The sequence below is a fragment of the Corylus avellana genome, chromosome ca10, assembly GCF_901000735.1.
Source record: "Corylus avellana chromosome ca10, CavTom2PMs-1.0".
NCBI classification, from domain to species: Eukaryota; Viridiplantae; Streptophyta; class Magnoliopsida; order Fagales; family Betulaceae; genus Corylus; species Corylus avellana.
In genome coordinates this window covers 5065141-5080469 of record NC_081550.1, presented here as the reverse complement: position 1 = coordinate 5080469, position 15329 = coordinate 5065141, and the positions used below count along the sequence as shown (strand labels likewise).

Sequence of the window (15329 nt, the reverse complement as noted above, 5' to 3'; positions counted from 1 at the left end):
TATATATATATATATATATCATGAGAAGGACTATTTATTATATATCATATAACCTTACCTAAAATTCTTAAGAATTTGAGATTAATAACATTCACAAGAACACAAATGCCCCATTTTTTTACCGACAAGAACAAATGCTCAATACAAAATTTTAAATTCAAGGAAGGGGGCCCTAGATCCAACTATTACAAACTTAAGAGCACCAGCATTAGAATAGCCAAATGCTCTTTTTAGCCAAAATTTGGCTAGAACCTATAAATTAAACTACTTTTTTTTTAAAAAAAAAAAATTGCTACGGTTCCTCTCTAAAAATGGAGAGAAACTATTGCAATAACAAGATTGAGATCTTAAATCCTTGTCATCTTGTCTTGACTCCTTCAACTTCAATGTTCCAGAAACGAAATCCTCAAGTGCCTCAAGAAAAAACAAGAGAATGAATTTGTCTGTGAAAAAAGAGAAAATACAAAATAACCATGAGTTAATGAGTGGATAAACCAAACTATGATTAAATAAAACCCCTTGTAAATAAGGTAATATAAAGCCCTTTTCTTCTCTAAGTAATGAATTGTGAAGACAGAAAATAAAACCAGCATCAGCCCTTCACATGTTTGGATCCAACAAAAGCTCTTTTTGACATACAAGTGAAAGTATCCTATGGTGTCAAGGACTGTTCTCAACATCGATCACCTTGCTAACAACAAACAAATAACCCAAACCTATATGCCTTCTCCTACACTGGCAGTAATTCAAAACTCCGCAATGATTTGATATGGAAAATTGTGTAAACAACCAAACATGATGAAGATGAAGAATTTGACTTGTATATTAAAATTATAAGAGTTACCAGTATGACATGAATGACAGAGTCACAGCAGGTGGGGATTCAAATCATATATAAGTGAATGAATCTACTTGTTGGAAGCAAGGTGGACTCTACAGCAACTCCAATGCATCCTCCAGAGTCCATTAGCCCTGCATGTTATAAGCAGTAAAACTTGTACATTGGAGTCTTGAGGTAAAGCACCAATGGAAATAGGAACTCCAGACTATTGTATACCTCAGGTAAGTCTGATGCTAAATGATGTTCTAGCCAATGGCAATGTGTGGATGAATGGCATTATCAAATCAGGTTTCAAAATATCTCTTAGTCCCAAGCCTAGCCAACAAAAGCAAAGACAAAAATTAAATCCGTATGTTAACAAAAAGTAAAAATACATAACAGTATGAGTACAACCTACTTCACCATGTACCCATATTAAGTTATTCACATATCCTATTTTTTGGTTTTCCAAAAAATTTAATCTAATTACACTACCAGATTAGTGAACAAGAAGCCGACCAATATAAATGATCTGACCAACAAGGCATACCCTAGAAAACCAACATCCTGCAACTACCTTTATAAATCTACTGCCAGTACCAGGTCATACTCTTTCCAGTATAAATCACTACTTTAACAATCTAAGACCGGAAATCATATGGCACAAGCAAAAGCATCAGTAATATATAATAGAGAAGAAAGAAATGCACAAGGGACTATCTGTAAGTTAGGCACATACACCCAGTGACAATGGTAGAAGATGCAATTTGAGCTACAACACATTGGCATGAACAGACTAGCTTATTAGGTGATTTAGCTCCGATTTAGTTTTTTATTTAACATAATCCAAATTTCTCCATTATTTATTTTTGGAAGTTCTAACATTTGCATAGCAGGAGAGTGAATTGGCATTTTGGCAATCATTTTTTGAATGCAAAAGTCTTAAAGAAGCTTGATAGGGGTTTTTGGCAACAAGATTTCAGGAAGCGACTTAAGCAACTGAGGAATGGCATCTAAAGACTCACCAAAGAGTGCTGGAATACCGCCAAAGACTTCTTTTATGCTCTATTCGCAATAAGAACACCCAAAAAGCACCATAGAGACATTTTATCAAAAACCAGATACTAATGCTCAATTTCACTCTATGTAAAAGAAAACTAAATGACATGGAAGTTGGAACCAGGGAAGTTTATTGAGCTGGTTTGAGAAATTTGACAATAATAAATAAAATAAACAAAGCAAGAATTAACAGAGAGAAATATGACTTTGAAAAATCAGAATATTATCATTGTCTTAAATCTAAGAAAACTTAAAATACTTTGAATTCCTAGAAACTTTGTGAGCAATGAAACAGAAAGAAACGAATGAACAAAGAGGAAAAATAGCAACACAAACCCGTATCACCATCAACACCAAAACAAGAAAAAAAAATCACCAAATATAAAAAATAAGCCTAAAATCAAATAGACGAGAGAGAGAGAATGGGTAAAATTAGAAACGCACCACTAGAACTCTTGTACAGTATCCAAGTTGTAGAGCTGCGGATTGAGGTGCCTCTGTGTTTGCTCGTCATTCGTGCGCTTTTCTTCTCCTTTTCTTTGTCAGTTCGCCCATAATCCTCTGGGATGGAAACGTCAACATTTTTTGTTTTCCCTTAATGCCCATTAACCTGTTTCGTATGAGGCGAATTTTATACCTTTCGCTTTTTTTCAAAAGATCCTGACCATTAACCAAGCCAATTGATCCAGATGCTACAACATTAGATTTAATAATAATAGGGCCGTTGACGCGGAGAAATGACCAACGTTTGTTGTACAAAAGAGAAAAAAGATTCTCATCACTTTGTAAACCCAAAGCAGGTGGCGGAGAAATGGTGTTGAGAAGTTGGTACAACTGGATAGCCAGTTCTTGAGATCACTTTCACCGTACCCATCTTTTATACACACCCATCTCATCCATCAATTCCTGCACCCTCAAAAATAATCTGCAAGTTATATTGACGTGATCAAGATGTTTCATTTATAAGCAAAAAGGTTGGTTTGGAGCAGAGTTGCTTACTTGTAAAAATATCCTCACTGTACAATATTTAAACAAACGAGGAATGGGAAGGAAATCTTGTGCATAATAGGATGCGAGTAAATTTTCTACAGCCGAGTGCCTGAAAGCAGAGTCAGGTGCATTTTAGTTAGTTCAAAATGATATAGGGTTTCTTCATTATTCTACTTTTGCTAGTGCTTTCTGGAGGTTATAATAGCAACCAAATCACCTGGAATTTGACAAACAAAGTAGATAAAATTAGGATAACTACCATCAAATATTCTAAAATTCAAATTCCCATGCTCATGGACCTCTTGTTTTCTTCTCTTTCTTGGGTAAGTGTGACTGTGAGTGAGGCTCATGAAATTGATAAACAATAAAAAGAGCATAACCCTTTCCACTCAAATGAATCATGAGCCCAATCAAAATCTGTATGCATTTGAATTGTTCCATTTGATTTTCGATCAAATGGTACTTTTTATAGAAAAAGGACTTGGAAAAATCAAAATATTATCTTTGTCTTGGATCTAGGAAAACTTCAAACACTTTCAATTCCTCGGAACTTTCTCAGCAACCGAACAGAAAGACACGAATCAACACCAAAACATGAAAAAAAAACTACCGAATATCAAAATTAAGCCTAAAATCAAATACACAACGAGACAGAGAGAGAGTGGGGGGGTAAAATTGGAAATGCACCACCAGAACTCTTCTACAGTGTCAAAGGTATAGAGTTGTGGAGAGACATGCGTATGTGTTCGCCGCCATCTCTATGCTCGCTCGCCATTTCTGCGCTGTGCTTCTCCTTTTCTTTATCGCTTTGCCTCTATCCTCTGGGATGGAAAATGGCACTCGGTAACTTTTTAGACCTTTGATTTTTTTTTCAAAAGATACTAACCATTAACTGGCTCCTGTAAGTAATATTATATAATCACATAAAAAGCGGGGGACAAAAACCCATTACAAAAAGTAAATAAAATAAAATTAGGCACAATAATTGTGATAATAGCAACCAAATCACCCGGTAAATGTCCTGAAACCAAGAAGAGGGGGGCAGGAGGTTGCTGCTTTTGGTTCGCTTCGACAATTGATGAATGGGCGCGGCGTCTTATTGTCTGATTAAATTCTATCTCGCAATGCGATTGCATTGATTCAACCAATCTCTGGAAGCTACCCAATTGACAGAGATGCTACGACATTACATATATTTCCTTTAAGGACTTGGCTTAAAGGAAATATCCTTACTTTTAAGATATTTTAGTTACTATAATTAATATTCATAAATTTTTTTCACACATGGTTTTAGGTGATTGTGATGATATATCTTCAGTCTCAACTATCAAGTTAGGCTCATAGAAGATATAGATTAAAACGATATCATAAAATAAATATATAAAACAACAACATAATAAGAAAACAGTAAATTACGCTTGGGCTCCTCAATTTAATTACCACCTTATTATTTGCGATGTCTCTTCAATTTTTCAATTTTGTTAATAATGTACCTTACCAACAAATTGCAATTTTGTATAGTAACGACTACAGCAAATACTAAGAAGCAGACCCAAGCCGAAATTTAAATGCAATGGTCCAATGAATGAACCGACTTGGCATGTTGAAATTGGGTGAAATCCTAACAACGGGCATGCTTCAATGTGCTCATCATCATCCAAGGCACATGGGCTATTTCTTTAATATTAAGTTGCTTGTTAATTTATTTTCTTTTCCTTATAATAAGAAAAATAATTAAATTCATGTCATTTTGGTTCCAAAGAGTGGCAAAAGTTTCTGGCCGGTTTTTTTTTTTTTTTTTTTAGGTCCTAGACATTATAGAAGGAAGGAAGACTTGAATTAAATGTCTTTTTCTCTGAACTTTCAAAGCTACTTCTTAACCCTGATGGAAACGCCCAAACACTGGCCGAGAACATAATAAAAATAATAATAATAATAATAATAAATAAATAGCAGAAGACTTGAAGTCAACGCGTTATATTTACCGCGTGAAATGTCTAAGGAAATGTTGTCCAGCCAACTCTCCCTCCCCCTCTTTTTTTAATATTAATTTTTAATTTTTTAGTTTTTTATTTATAAAGTGATATGAGTCATTATTATTTATTGATGACGACGTGACAAACTAACCAAATCTGTTTAATTTGCTATTTTTCAATTTTTTATCCATCTCTTTTCAAATTTACAATTAAATTTGTAAGACCCATATTTCTATTTCTTTTTTCAAATCCACGTGGGTTTTATAAATCTAATAATAAATTATTTAAAATATGAATAAAGATGGCCGAGAGATGAACAATCTTGAGCAGCTAACTTAGATGTGAAGATGACATTTTTTTCATTCTGAGTTGGAGGAAGACATTTATATGCGTAAACTACAATGATTTATAAGAAGCTTGTATGACATGAAAAAAGGTACAATGTAGATGATTTGTGACGTCTTACATTGATTGGGATGGAGATGTGCTTATATGATTTTCTCTCTTTTTTTTATTTTTGTTCTTGGGTAAACTACAGGGATTAAAACCATAAGGACCTCCTGTAATTTGGTCTATTATCAAAACTATAAGGACCTCTTATAATAAAAATTAAACCATAGAAAAGAAAAAATAAAGCAACGAAAAATCAGGGAATATTTAGTATTTGACCCATTAAAAATATATTGATAAGTCCTGAATTATAGGTTGTCAGAAAACGATTGCAAGGCAGGCTGCTATCCTCATCAAAAAGCAAATATCTATAAAGACTGATTTTTGGTTGGCTGTGGTGGACTCATTGTATATATAGAGTCATAGACTGCCAAGTGGGGTCTTGAACCATATAGGCAGCGCGTCTGCATATATGGCTCAGTCTTGACTATTCACGAACACAACGAAAGCCAAGGAATACCAATATATCAAGATGCAGCCAGAAAGGAAAGACTCAAAATTAAACGAGGAAACTTGCAGGTTATAACTCTACCAATAAAGTAACTTCACTTGTCCACGAAAGTAGAGAAGGAAATGTCTTGCAAATTTCGTTGGATTCGGGGTAATTTGTTGGGATCGAAATTACAAAAATTGCTGGGGTGGGGTGGCCTACGTGACGATCAAGTTTTAGAGAAATCAAAAGTGATTTCCTATTTGTCTGAATAATTTATATTTCTTTGTATAGGCTGATTTTATTTTGTAATTTTTTTTTATTAATTCTTTGATTGAACTTTTTATTTTAACTGTTTTATTCAACTATATATATATATATATCACCGGCCGGTCTTTATATATGCTAAATACAATAGATTGTTAGGAAGTTTTTGTTGCGAGTGTTGTGTCTCATAAAAGGAAAATAGTTTGTATATTTAAGTGGACCCAAGCCTATTAATTTAGGTTTTTAGGCTAGAGCAATATTTAAATATTAATATACTCTCCTACAATTTCAAAAACAAAAAAAAATGTAAATTCTCAGGATACAAAAATAGGTAATTCATCAAATGACCGACCATTGATATAGTATTCTTCCTCAAGTGTTTTCGCTGATTAAATTTGGAAGCAAGATCCAATGGAAGAGATGTATATAATCGTAAAATTGTATACAATTATTTACGATTCCAGAATCACCGGTACTACTACACATCTTCTTGCAAGACTTTCCAATCATCAGAGCATCACTAGCATCATAGCTTACTTTATTGTTCAGACCAGATTTCCTAGATCCTGAATTAGCTGGATCCAATCCATTAACTTTTGCAAAATCTTCATCCAATTCTACTTCGGTGGGCTTGATCTTGATCATCTTCATTCCATAATGATTATCCTTCTCCATATGTGAGAAATAGGGATGTGGCTAAAGAAACCAACATTTTTGTTGCTACCAATAATATCCAAGGTTGTATGTATTGGACCATTTTTTTTTTTTTGAATAAATCTCGTCTCATTATAATACCAATAAACATCTAGAGCTAAACACTCTAAATAGAAAGAGTAGAATGCTCTAAAACGACAATATTTGAAATACAGCTGGAAATTTCCTCTATCCAAACACAACCATTTGATTCCTAACTACTTGCTTGGCTAGTCCATGTGCCGCTTGATTCGCATCCCTTTTAGTATGCATGACCATCCAACTCCTTCTAGAGTTTAGAACCATCCTAATATCTGCCACAATTTGTCCATGAGCGCACCAATTCCAAGCTGAGGCAAGAATATCTTGGACCACAATCAAAGAATCACCTTCTAGCGCCACGTCATGCAAGCCCAAATCACAACAAAATTCAGCAGCTCGTAATGCTCCAACTGCTTCCGCTATTGCTGAGGGATGTAAACAGTTTAAAGTTTTGCTCAGTGCAGCATGTATTAATCCTTTATGATCCCTCACAATAACACCCAAACCCATACAATTGTTTTTAGTATCAAGAGCCACATCCCAATTCACTTTAAATCTTCCAAAAACCGGTGGTTTCCATGACACAGGAGCCTCCACCCCACCATTCACATTACTTCCCTGCACACACAAATTCCCTTGAAATTGTAAGAGTAAATACCCCTCCATGCACTACTACATTACGTCTAATCCAAACTTTCTTTGCTAAAACAGCAAAAATGCAGACTTCCTCCTTACAACACCAAATCACGAGTAAAAGCAAACTAAAACAAAACAAGAGACAATTTTATGAATAAAGCTTCCTTTTACTTATTTCCAGAATCATAGCAATTAACTCATGAAGCTGAAACTGAATCTAGACAAAATGAGAAGATACAAAAGGGTAATTGAGAATGACTACACAAATTAAGGGCCCGAGAGGCCATATTATAACAGATGGTTTGGAGGGTTGCAATGCAATTCTCCTTGTTACGTTTACAAATGCTCTCTCTAGTAATGCTAAGCAAGCAAGGAACAACTCTGAGTTCTCCCATTTGTTCAATGGCCTTCTGAAGGCTTGAGAGTATTGAAAGCATAGCCAACAACTCTTCAGAATCAAGGAGAAAAGAAATGAACAAAGATACGTGAAAGTGTATCTGCTAATGGGAGTCCTCCATAGAGTCATTCCGATTACAAGATTGAGATCTTAAATCCTTGTCATCTTCCTTTGACTCAGACTTTGATGATCCAGAAACAAAAACAAAATCCTCAAGTGCCTCAAGAAAAGACAAACCAGTAAATTTGACTCTAAGAAAAGAGGAAAGACAAAATAACCATGAGTTAATGAGTGGATAAACCGAACAAAAATTACATAATACACTCCTAAATAAGGTAATATAAGACCTTTTGTCTCCTCTCTTATTATTATTATTATTGTTTTTTTTTTTTTTTTTGAAGTAATGAATTGTGCAGACAAAAAATAAAATCAGCATCAGCCCTTCACACGTTTCGATCCAACAAAAGCTTTTTTTGACAAACATGCAAGTATCCTATGGTGTCAAGGACCGTTCTTAACATCACCTTGCTAAACACAAATAAATAACTCAAACCTACAAGCTTTCTTCTGCCCTTGAAATAATTCAAAACTTTGCTGAGCTCCCTATGATTTGATATGGAAAATAGCATAAACAAGCAAACATAATAAAGGTGAAAAATTTGACTTATATATTCAGAATATAAAAGTTACTAGTACGACACGCATGATAGAGTCCCAAGAAGTGGGGCTTCAAATTATTTAATAAGCGGAGAATCTACTCGTCGGCAAAAAGTTGAAATCTGCAGCAATTCCAATATATCCTCCGGAGTAAATTGACCTTGCATGCTATCAGCAATAGAACTCGTAAATTGGAGTATGAAGGTAAAGTACTAATGGAAATAGGAACTCCAGACTATTGTATACCTCATGTAAGTAAAATGCTAAATGGTGTGCAAATGGCACTGTGCGGATGAATGGCATTATCAAATCAGGTTTCAAAATATCACTTAGTCCCAGCCTAGCCAACAATAGAAAAGACAAAATTAAATCCATATGTTAAGAAAAAGTAAAAATACATAAAGTATGACAACAACCTACTTCACCATGTACCCACATTAAGTTATTCACATATCCTATTTTCTGGTTTTCCAAAAATTTAACCTAATTACACTACCATATCAGTAAACAAGAAGTCGGCCCATATAAATGATCTGGCCAACAAGGCATACCATAGAAAACCAACATCCTTCAATTACCTTTATAAATCTACTGCCATCATGTCATACTCTTTCAGTATAAATCACTAATTTTAACTATCTTGAATCATATGGCATAAGGGATTATGATGACAAGAGTTGCTTCTTTTGTTGATCCGTAAGTTAGGCACAAGCACCAAATGAGTTTTGACAATCTTTTTGTCAATGCACTACCTGTCACACTAAGCAACAAAAAAATCTTATAGAACCATGGCTATTGACGGGGGATTTTTGCAACAAGCTTTCAGAAAGCGGCCCAAGCAAGTGAGGAATGGCATCTAAGACTCACAAAATGACGGTTTTTGGCAACAAGCTTTGAGGAAGCAGCTTAAGCAACAGAGGAATGGCATCTAAAGGCTCACCAAAGAGTGCCAGAACACCGCCAAACCCCCCCTCATATCTGCTTTATTCACAATAAGAACACCAAAAAACCACCATAGAGACATTTTATCAAACACCACGTGCTAACGCTGGATTTCACTCTATGTAAAAGAAAACTAAGAAAGTACATAACATGGAACCAAGGAAGTTTATTGAGCTGGTTTGAGAAATTTGACAATAATAAATAAAATAAACAAAGCAAGAATTAACAGAGAGAAATATGACTTTGAAAAATCAGAATATTATCATTGTCTTAAATCTAAGAAAACTTAAAATACTTTGAATTCCTAGAAACTTTGTGAGCAACGAAACAGAAAGAAACGAATGAAGAAAGAGGAAAAATAGCAACACAAACCCATATCACCATCAACACCAAAACAAGAACAAAATTACCAAATATCAAAATTAAGCCTAGAGTCAAATAGACGAGAGAGAGAGAGAGAGAGAGAGAGAGAATGGGTAAAATTAGAAACGCACCTCTAAAACTCTTGTACAGTGTCGAAGTTGTAGAGCTGCGGAGTGAGGTGGCTCTGTGTTCGCTCGTCATTCGTGCGCTATTCTTCTCCTTTTCTTTGTCGGTTCGCGTCTAATCCTCTGGGATGGAAACGTCAACATTTTTTGTTTTATCTTAATGCCCATTGACCTGTTTCTTATGAGGCGAATTTTTATCCTCTGACAATTAACCGACTCAATTCATCCAGATGCTACAACATTAGATTTAATTGGGCCCCAGACCGTGAGATATGAGCAATTTGTATTGCACAAACGAGAAAAAAGTTTCTCATAACTTTCGCAACCCAAAGCACGTGGAGAAATGGTGTTGAGAACTTGGAACAACTCAAAATTATCACGTAGTAAACGCGCCCCACACTCCTTTACCTCAACATTCAGGCTGCCTGTTGTAATTGAAACCTTAAGGTGGAGTCCACTCCAACACGTCCTGGGCCACTGAAATGGTATATACACCCAAAATCCGTTTGGCCCAACAGAAGGGACTCCAGGGGCACAAAAGACTAACGGTTTTGTAACATCAACTCCATCGACTTGAAAATGACAAACAAAGTTGGGTAAATTACTATTACTGCCATCAAATATTGTTGTAGAATTCGAATTCCCCTTCCGCTCATCGACCTTGAGTTTTCTTCTCTTTCTTGGATGAGTAGTGTGAGGCTCATGAAATTCATAAACAATAAAAACAGCATACCCCTTCCACGTCCGGTACTTATCTGAGCCAAAATCTGAATGCAAATGAATTGTTCCAAACGAATTAGTGCTTTTATCGTTGAACCACTCTGGGATTCCTGATCCCACCAACGCAGGGCCGCATGCTATATGATCAAAATCTTGGAACTGTAAAATAAAAACCGAAGAGAAAAAGATGTTAAAGCTATTACAAAACAATATTATAACTTAATTAATTTAGTGTGTTAAAAAAGAGACTCACACTTTCTTTACTCCATACAGGACTTCGTGGATGCAGACGGAGGATCTTGAAGGGATTTCCATCATAATCAAAATAAGCTTGTACAACAGAATAATCAATGCTCCTTAATTTTTCATTTGAACTTCTCCACATCTCCATTTGCTTATTATCAAACGACTCCAGCAATGGACAATTTTTTACACCCAAGACTTTTAATCCCAATGGAAGCTTCGGCAATACTTGAAGCCAACTACAATCATTCAAGACAAGGTCACAAAGATTTGAAAGTTGAGCCACACTATCTGGTATTCTTGTAAATTTGTTCCCACTCAAAGTTAAATAATAAAGGGAGGATAAGCAACTAAGATCATTGGGGATCGCTCCATCTGATAGATTGCAATAACTCAAATCTAGTTCTCTTAAATAGCTTAAACACGAGAATGAATTTGGGAGCAAAAGACTTATCATGGGATCTGGTCCACTACCTATCGAAAATTTCCTTATAACACTTCGACCTACCCAAAGGTACTCTAGACATTTCATACCACTCAACAGGTTCTTTGGGATTTTCTCTAGTCTTGAGCAATCAGATATATTGAGAACTACAAGAGACGACAACCTCTTAAATGATAGTGGTAACTTTTTTATGGCAGTCTCATTCAAAGACAGATTTCGCAAAGATGTCATATTACTCACACTATCTGGAATTTTGTTGAGTCTTGAACAGCCAGAAAGATTAAGATGTTCAAGAGATTCCAAGCTAGTCATCTCGTCTGGAAGTCTCTTGAGATGTTTGCAATCCTTTAGATCCAACTCCTTAAGCTATCTTGGAAATCCAATGGATCGGCGGACCTTGGACAGATTTGTACAATATGAAAGCTTTAGTTTCTCAAGATTTGGGACTCCGCTCAAATCTGGTGTCTTGATCAAGTTTAGAGAATGACTTAGGTCAATGTGTTTCAATTTGTCAAAACTCTGTTATAGACGACCAATGAATAGTTAGATAAAATGAAGAAGAGTAAAAGGACTAAGAAGAATAAAAATAAATTAAATCGATCTGCATAAGCCAAAATCTTACCTTCCTTCCATCCCACAATTGTTTGATGGAGCTGTAAGGCATTATGAGCTCAACAAGCTTGTTTGATTGGAAACTGGCCGGCAAGGATTCTAAAGGATATACCCACCATTCTATAACGCATAACTCATTGCTTAGCATGAAATTCGAAGGATCTCCATGCCATTCCAGATTAGTGAGTAAATCATTACGAGCTTTAGAAAAACGTGATACAATATTAGTGTGGCTAATCTGAAGCATTTGCAATTGTTTCATCTTTGCGAAGGCTTCAACATTTAGTCGCTCTTCTTTTTGTAAAGGTAATTTTAGGACAATGCCTCTAACCGCATCAGTTCCCTAATAACCAACAAAAATTAAATTAGGAAGTATGGTGGAAATATTTGACAAATACTTACAATAATCAGTATAAAAAATGTATTTCTCTATGTTTGTGTCTAGACTAACCACTTACACTATCATTTTTCAATACATGAATGACATCCTTGTTACACCACAGTCTACTGCATTCGCCAGGCTCCTCCTTAGCAGACTCACAACGAACTATTTTTTTACCCATTTTTCGTAACAAATCGTGCATCTGCAACATTCTCCCTTTCATAATTATAAGATTTTTGTCCACAAATATTCCCTCTGACATAGTTATAAGAGATTTGTCCACAAGAACTTTCATATTGAAGTCCGGATAGTAACCAAAACATTCTAGTTTGTATTTGATGTCTTCTATGAATGCTCCATTGAAGAAACATGCAATATCTAAAAACAATTTTTGCTGCAAATCCTCTAATCCATCATAACTTATTTTAAGTTTATCCAAAATTTCTGCATTGGGATTTTCTTTTAGTAGATCCTTGGCACTCTTCCATTCATCCATTGTTCTACCAAATAAGAGGGAACCAAAAACTTCAAGAGCTAAAGGAAGGCCTTGAGCGTAATTCACAATATCCATAGACAATTGAACGTAATTTTCTTCAGGACGGGGTTTCTTGAAGGCTTTCAAACTAAATAGTTGTAAAGCTTCAACAACATTGAGCACCTTAACATCATATGTAATATCCACAAATCTGTTCAGCAAATGACGATCTCTTCTTGTTATAATGATTCTACTCCCTTGACCAAACCAATCATGGCTCTCTGCTAATGCTTTTAGTTGTTTTTCTCCATCCACATCGTCAAGAACAATAAGAACCTTTTTATTACGTAATCTGTTCGCTATCACTCTAGTTGCCCCATAGCTATTCCATATATTTATTTCTCTGTCCATGAGGATCTCAGAAATAAGTTGTTTTTGTAGATAAAATAGATCATAATCAGTTCTAGTTTCTTCTCTAATACTAGTAATAAAGCAACTAGCTTCAAATTGATGAGAAACTCTTTCATAAATGAATTTTGATAGGGTAGTCTTCCCAATTCCACCCATCCCATGAATCCCCAAAAAGCAAACATCATCCAACCCTATACAAAGTTTGCTCATAATTTCCTCCGCACGGGATTCTATTCCAACAAGACCCTTGGAAGCATTTGAGAAGTTAACCAATCCTCTAAATATCATTCTACTAATTTCTTCAACAACTTTTGATTCGTGATTGTAGAAAAGATAGGACGTCAGAATAGCCATAGAGAGACAAAATGCTTAATCATGTACAATGGTTTAGCTTCATTTAACAAATAAATGAGAAATCTTAATTTATAGTGTATCACCATAGTTATGGTTTGATTTGCTTGGGTCCTTGTACAGTCTAATAAAGAATTATGTTTTTTTTTTTTTTTGTTTTCACTTGACTATAAAAAGTTTGCAATGTCAAATTTCTGTTGGGGTTTTTTGTTAAATCCTAAGGAAGAATGCCAAAATACACATTTTTAAAGTAAAATAAAAAAAAATATAAATTGATGCCGGGCTGACCTATGGCCAAGCCGTGGGATCTATTTTTTTTATAGAAAATTTAATTATTTAAAAATGTTAAATACAGGATTATAAGGGACATTTCACATATATTCCGTCTAATTTAACCCTAAACCCTAAAGGTATGGGTGACATTACAAACTTTTTATAATTGGATACACTAAATTGAGAGTTCTTAAAATTTAGAAAAATAATTGCAAATGCACGGAAAGTTTAGGGGGTTAAATGAAGTTTCCCCTTAAATTATTTGTATGCTTCTTGTATTCCCTTTTGCAAAGTCTTTCTTTTCTTTTATCTTCACAATAAGAAAAAGATATCACAAATAAACCAATTAAATACATTTACTACATATAATCTGCTTTTTTTAATCAAAGCAATTCTGCACCAACTGTAAATTTGTGAGACAATGATAGAGGTTAAAAAGACTATTCATTGTCAACAAATCGTAAGGAATTAATGGTGTAAATGATCATCATGGTTGTACGTGTATGGTTCATTAGAAATGGCAATAGCATTTTAATCCAAAATTTATGGTTTTCAACTCCCTCAAATATTGTTTATTAGTAAGATGTAATTTGATCATGTCACAATTTTGAAGTGATTCTTGATTTGTTATGAGTATTGTTTAAATTTTTTATTCTAAATTTCTTTATTATGATAATTTGTTTTAGCGACATCATCATATATCTAAATTATTTTTATTCTTTATTCTTTAGGTCTTGATTGCTTGTGGTACTTTTTCTACAAAATCTGTGAGTTTTTATGATGATATGATGATGCCAATAATATATGATTTAGCTAGACCCAAAAGAAAAAGAAAAGGCAACAACAAAGGGAAATAAAGATGCTTCTATCACTACAAAAATACAAACAGAAAGAATTAGAAAAGACTAATTATTTAATGTTACCTATCATGTACATGCCATCCGGAGATATTGCCCACTTCTCTCAAAGCAGCTCTCCAGATTTGCATCTCGTTGATGTCAATCTTGGGATCTTTTTCTTTTTTATGCCTACCAAAAGCTTTTGCAAAAGTCCCCTTCTGATTTCGTAGGTGGGAAGGATCCACGTGGTAGAAAATAGGCATAACTTTCAGCCCTGAGTATTTCATGCATTCGACGATCTTGGCAAGTTCAATGAGGCACCATCTAGAGGAAGCGTAGTTTGGAGAGATAATAACAATCGCATACATGGATTCTTGTATTGCTTTTATGAGCTCCTTAGAAATTGTTTTTCCTCGCTCAAGCTTTTCATCGTCTCTAAACACGATAATGCCTTTTTGAATCAAAGCCGTATATAAATGGTCTGTAAAACTCTTGCGAGTGTCTTTACCGTAGAAACTGAGAAAAACATCGTATCTCCGAGGAGGTGTTGAAGAAGAAGAAGACGAAGAGACTATCTGAGTGCTCGTGGACGCCATCGATCGGAGACTTAGAAGATTGTTTAATAATGGAATATTAGTACGTAGTTTGCAGATTTCAAGAATTAGGCTTCATCAGTTTATCTTAACAAGAAGGCTCTGCCCTCTGGGTATTGTTATATATGCAAGGCTTTA

The 15329-nt window shown here is 34.8% G+C and overlaps 3 protein-coding genes across 10 annotated transcripts; all 3 read right to left on the bottom strand.

The window, feature by feature from the left end:
• Nucleotides 1-54: 54 nt before the first annotated feature.
• Nucleotides 55-11991, bottom strand: LOC132163435 (disease resistance protein RPV1-like). 8 transcript variants are annotated; one of them, XR_009438287.1, is made up of 7 exons: nucleotides 3879-4011; nucleotides 3129-3768; nucleotides 2879-2978; nucleotides 2324-2785; nucleotides 1058-1156; nucleotides 845-972; nucleotides 55-443 (listed from the first exon to the last, which is right to left on the bottom strand). XR_009438287.1 is itself a non-coding variant. In XM_059573727.1 (6 exons), the coding sequence occupies exons 2-3, from the start codon at nucleotides 11565-11567 to the stop codon at nucleotides 10070-10072; spliced, it is 1404 nt and encodes a 467-aa protein (XP_059429710.1). In that variant the 5' UTR covers nucleotides 11568-11774; nucleotides 11878-11991; the 3' UTR covers nucleotides 55-443; nucleotides 845-972; nucleotides 1058-1156; nucleotides 9854-10069. The 8 variants fall into 8 exon arrangements, 1 of the variants encoding a protein (XP_059429710.1); XR_009438289.1 differs by having other exon boundaries at nucleotides 3557-3768; nucleotides 3879-4009; XR_009438290.1 differs by having other exon boundaries at nucleotides 3560-3768; nucleotides 3879-4009.
• On the bottom strand, nucleotides 11622-13423 carry LOC132162780 (TMV resistance protein N-like). Its single transcript, XM_059573010.1, has 3 exons — nucleotides 12326-13423; nucleotides 11878-12210; nucleotides 11622-11774 (listed from the first exon to the last, which is right to left on the bottom strand). Exons 1-3 carry the CDS (start codon nucleotides 13421-13423, stop codon nucleotides 11622-11624), a joined length of 1584 nt encoding a protein of 527 aa, XP_059428993.1.
• A 1255-nt stretch (nucleotides 13424-14678) lies between these two features.
• Nucleotides 14679-15194, bottom strand: LOC132162779 (disease resistance protein RPV1-like). The gene has a single exon (XM_059573009.1). The coding sequence runs from the start codon at nucleotides 15192-15194 to the stop codon at nucleotides 14679-14681; it is 516 nt and encodes a 171-aa protein (XP_059428992.1).
• Nucleotides 15195-15329: the final 135 nt, after the last annotated feature.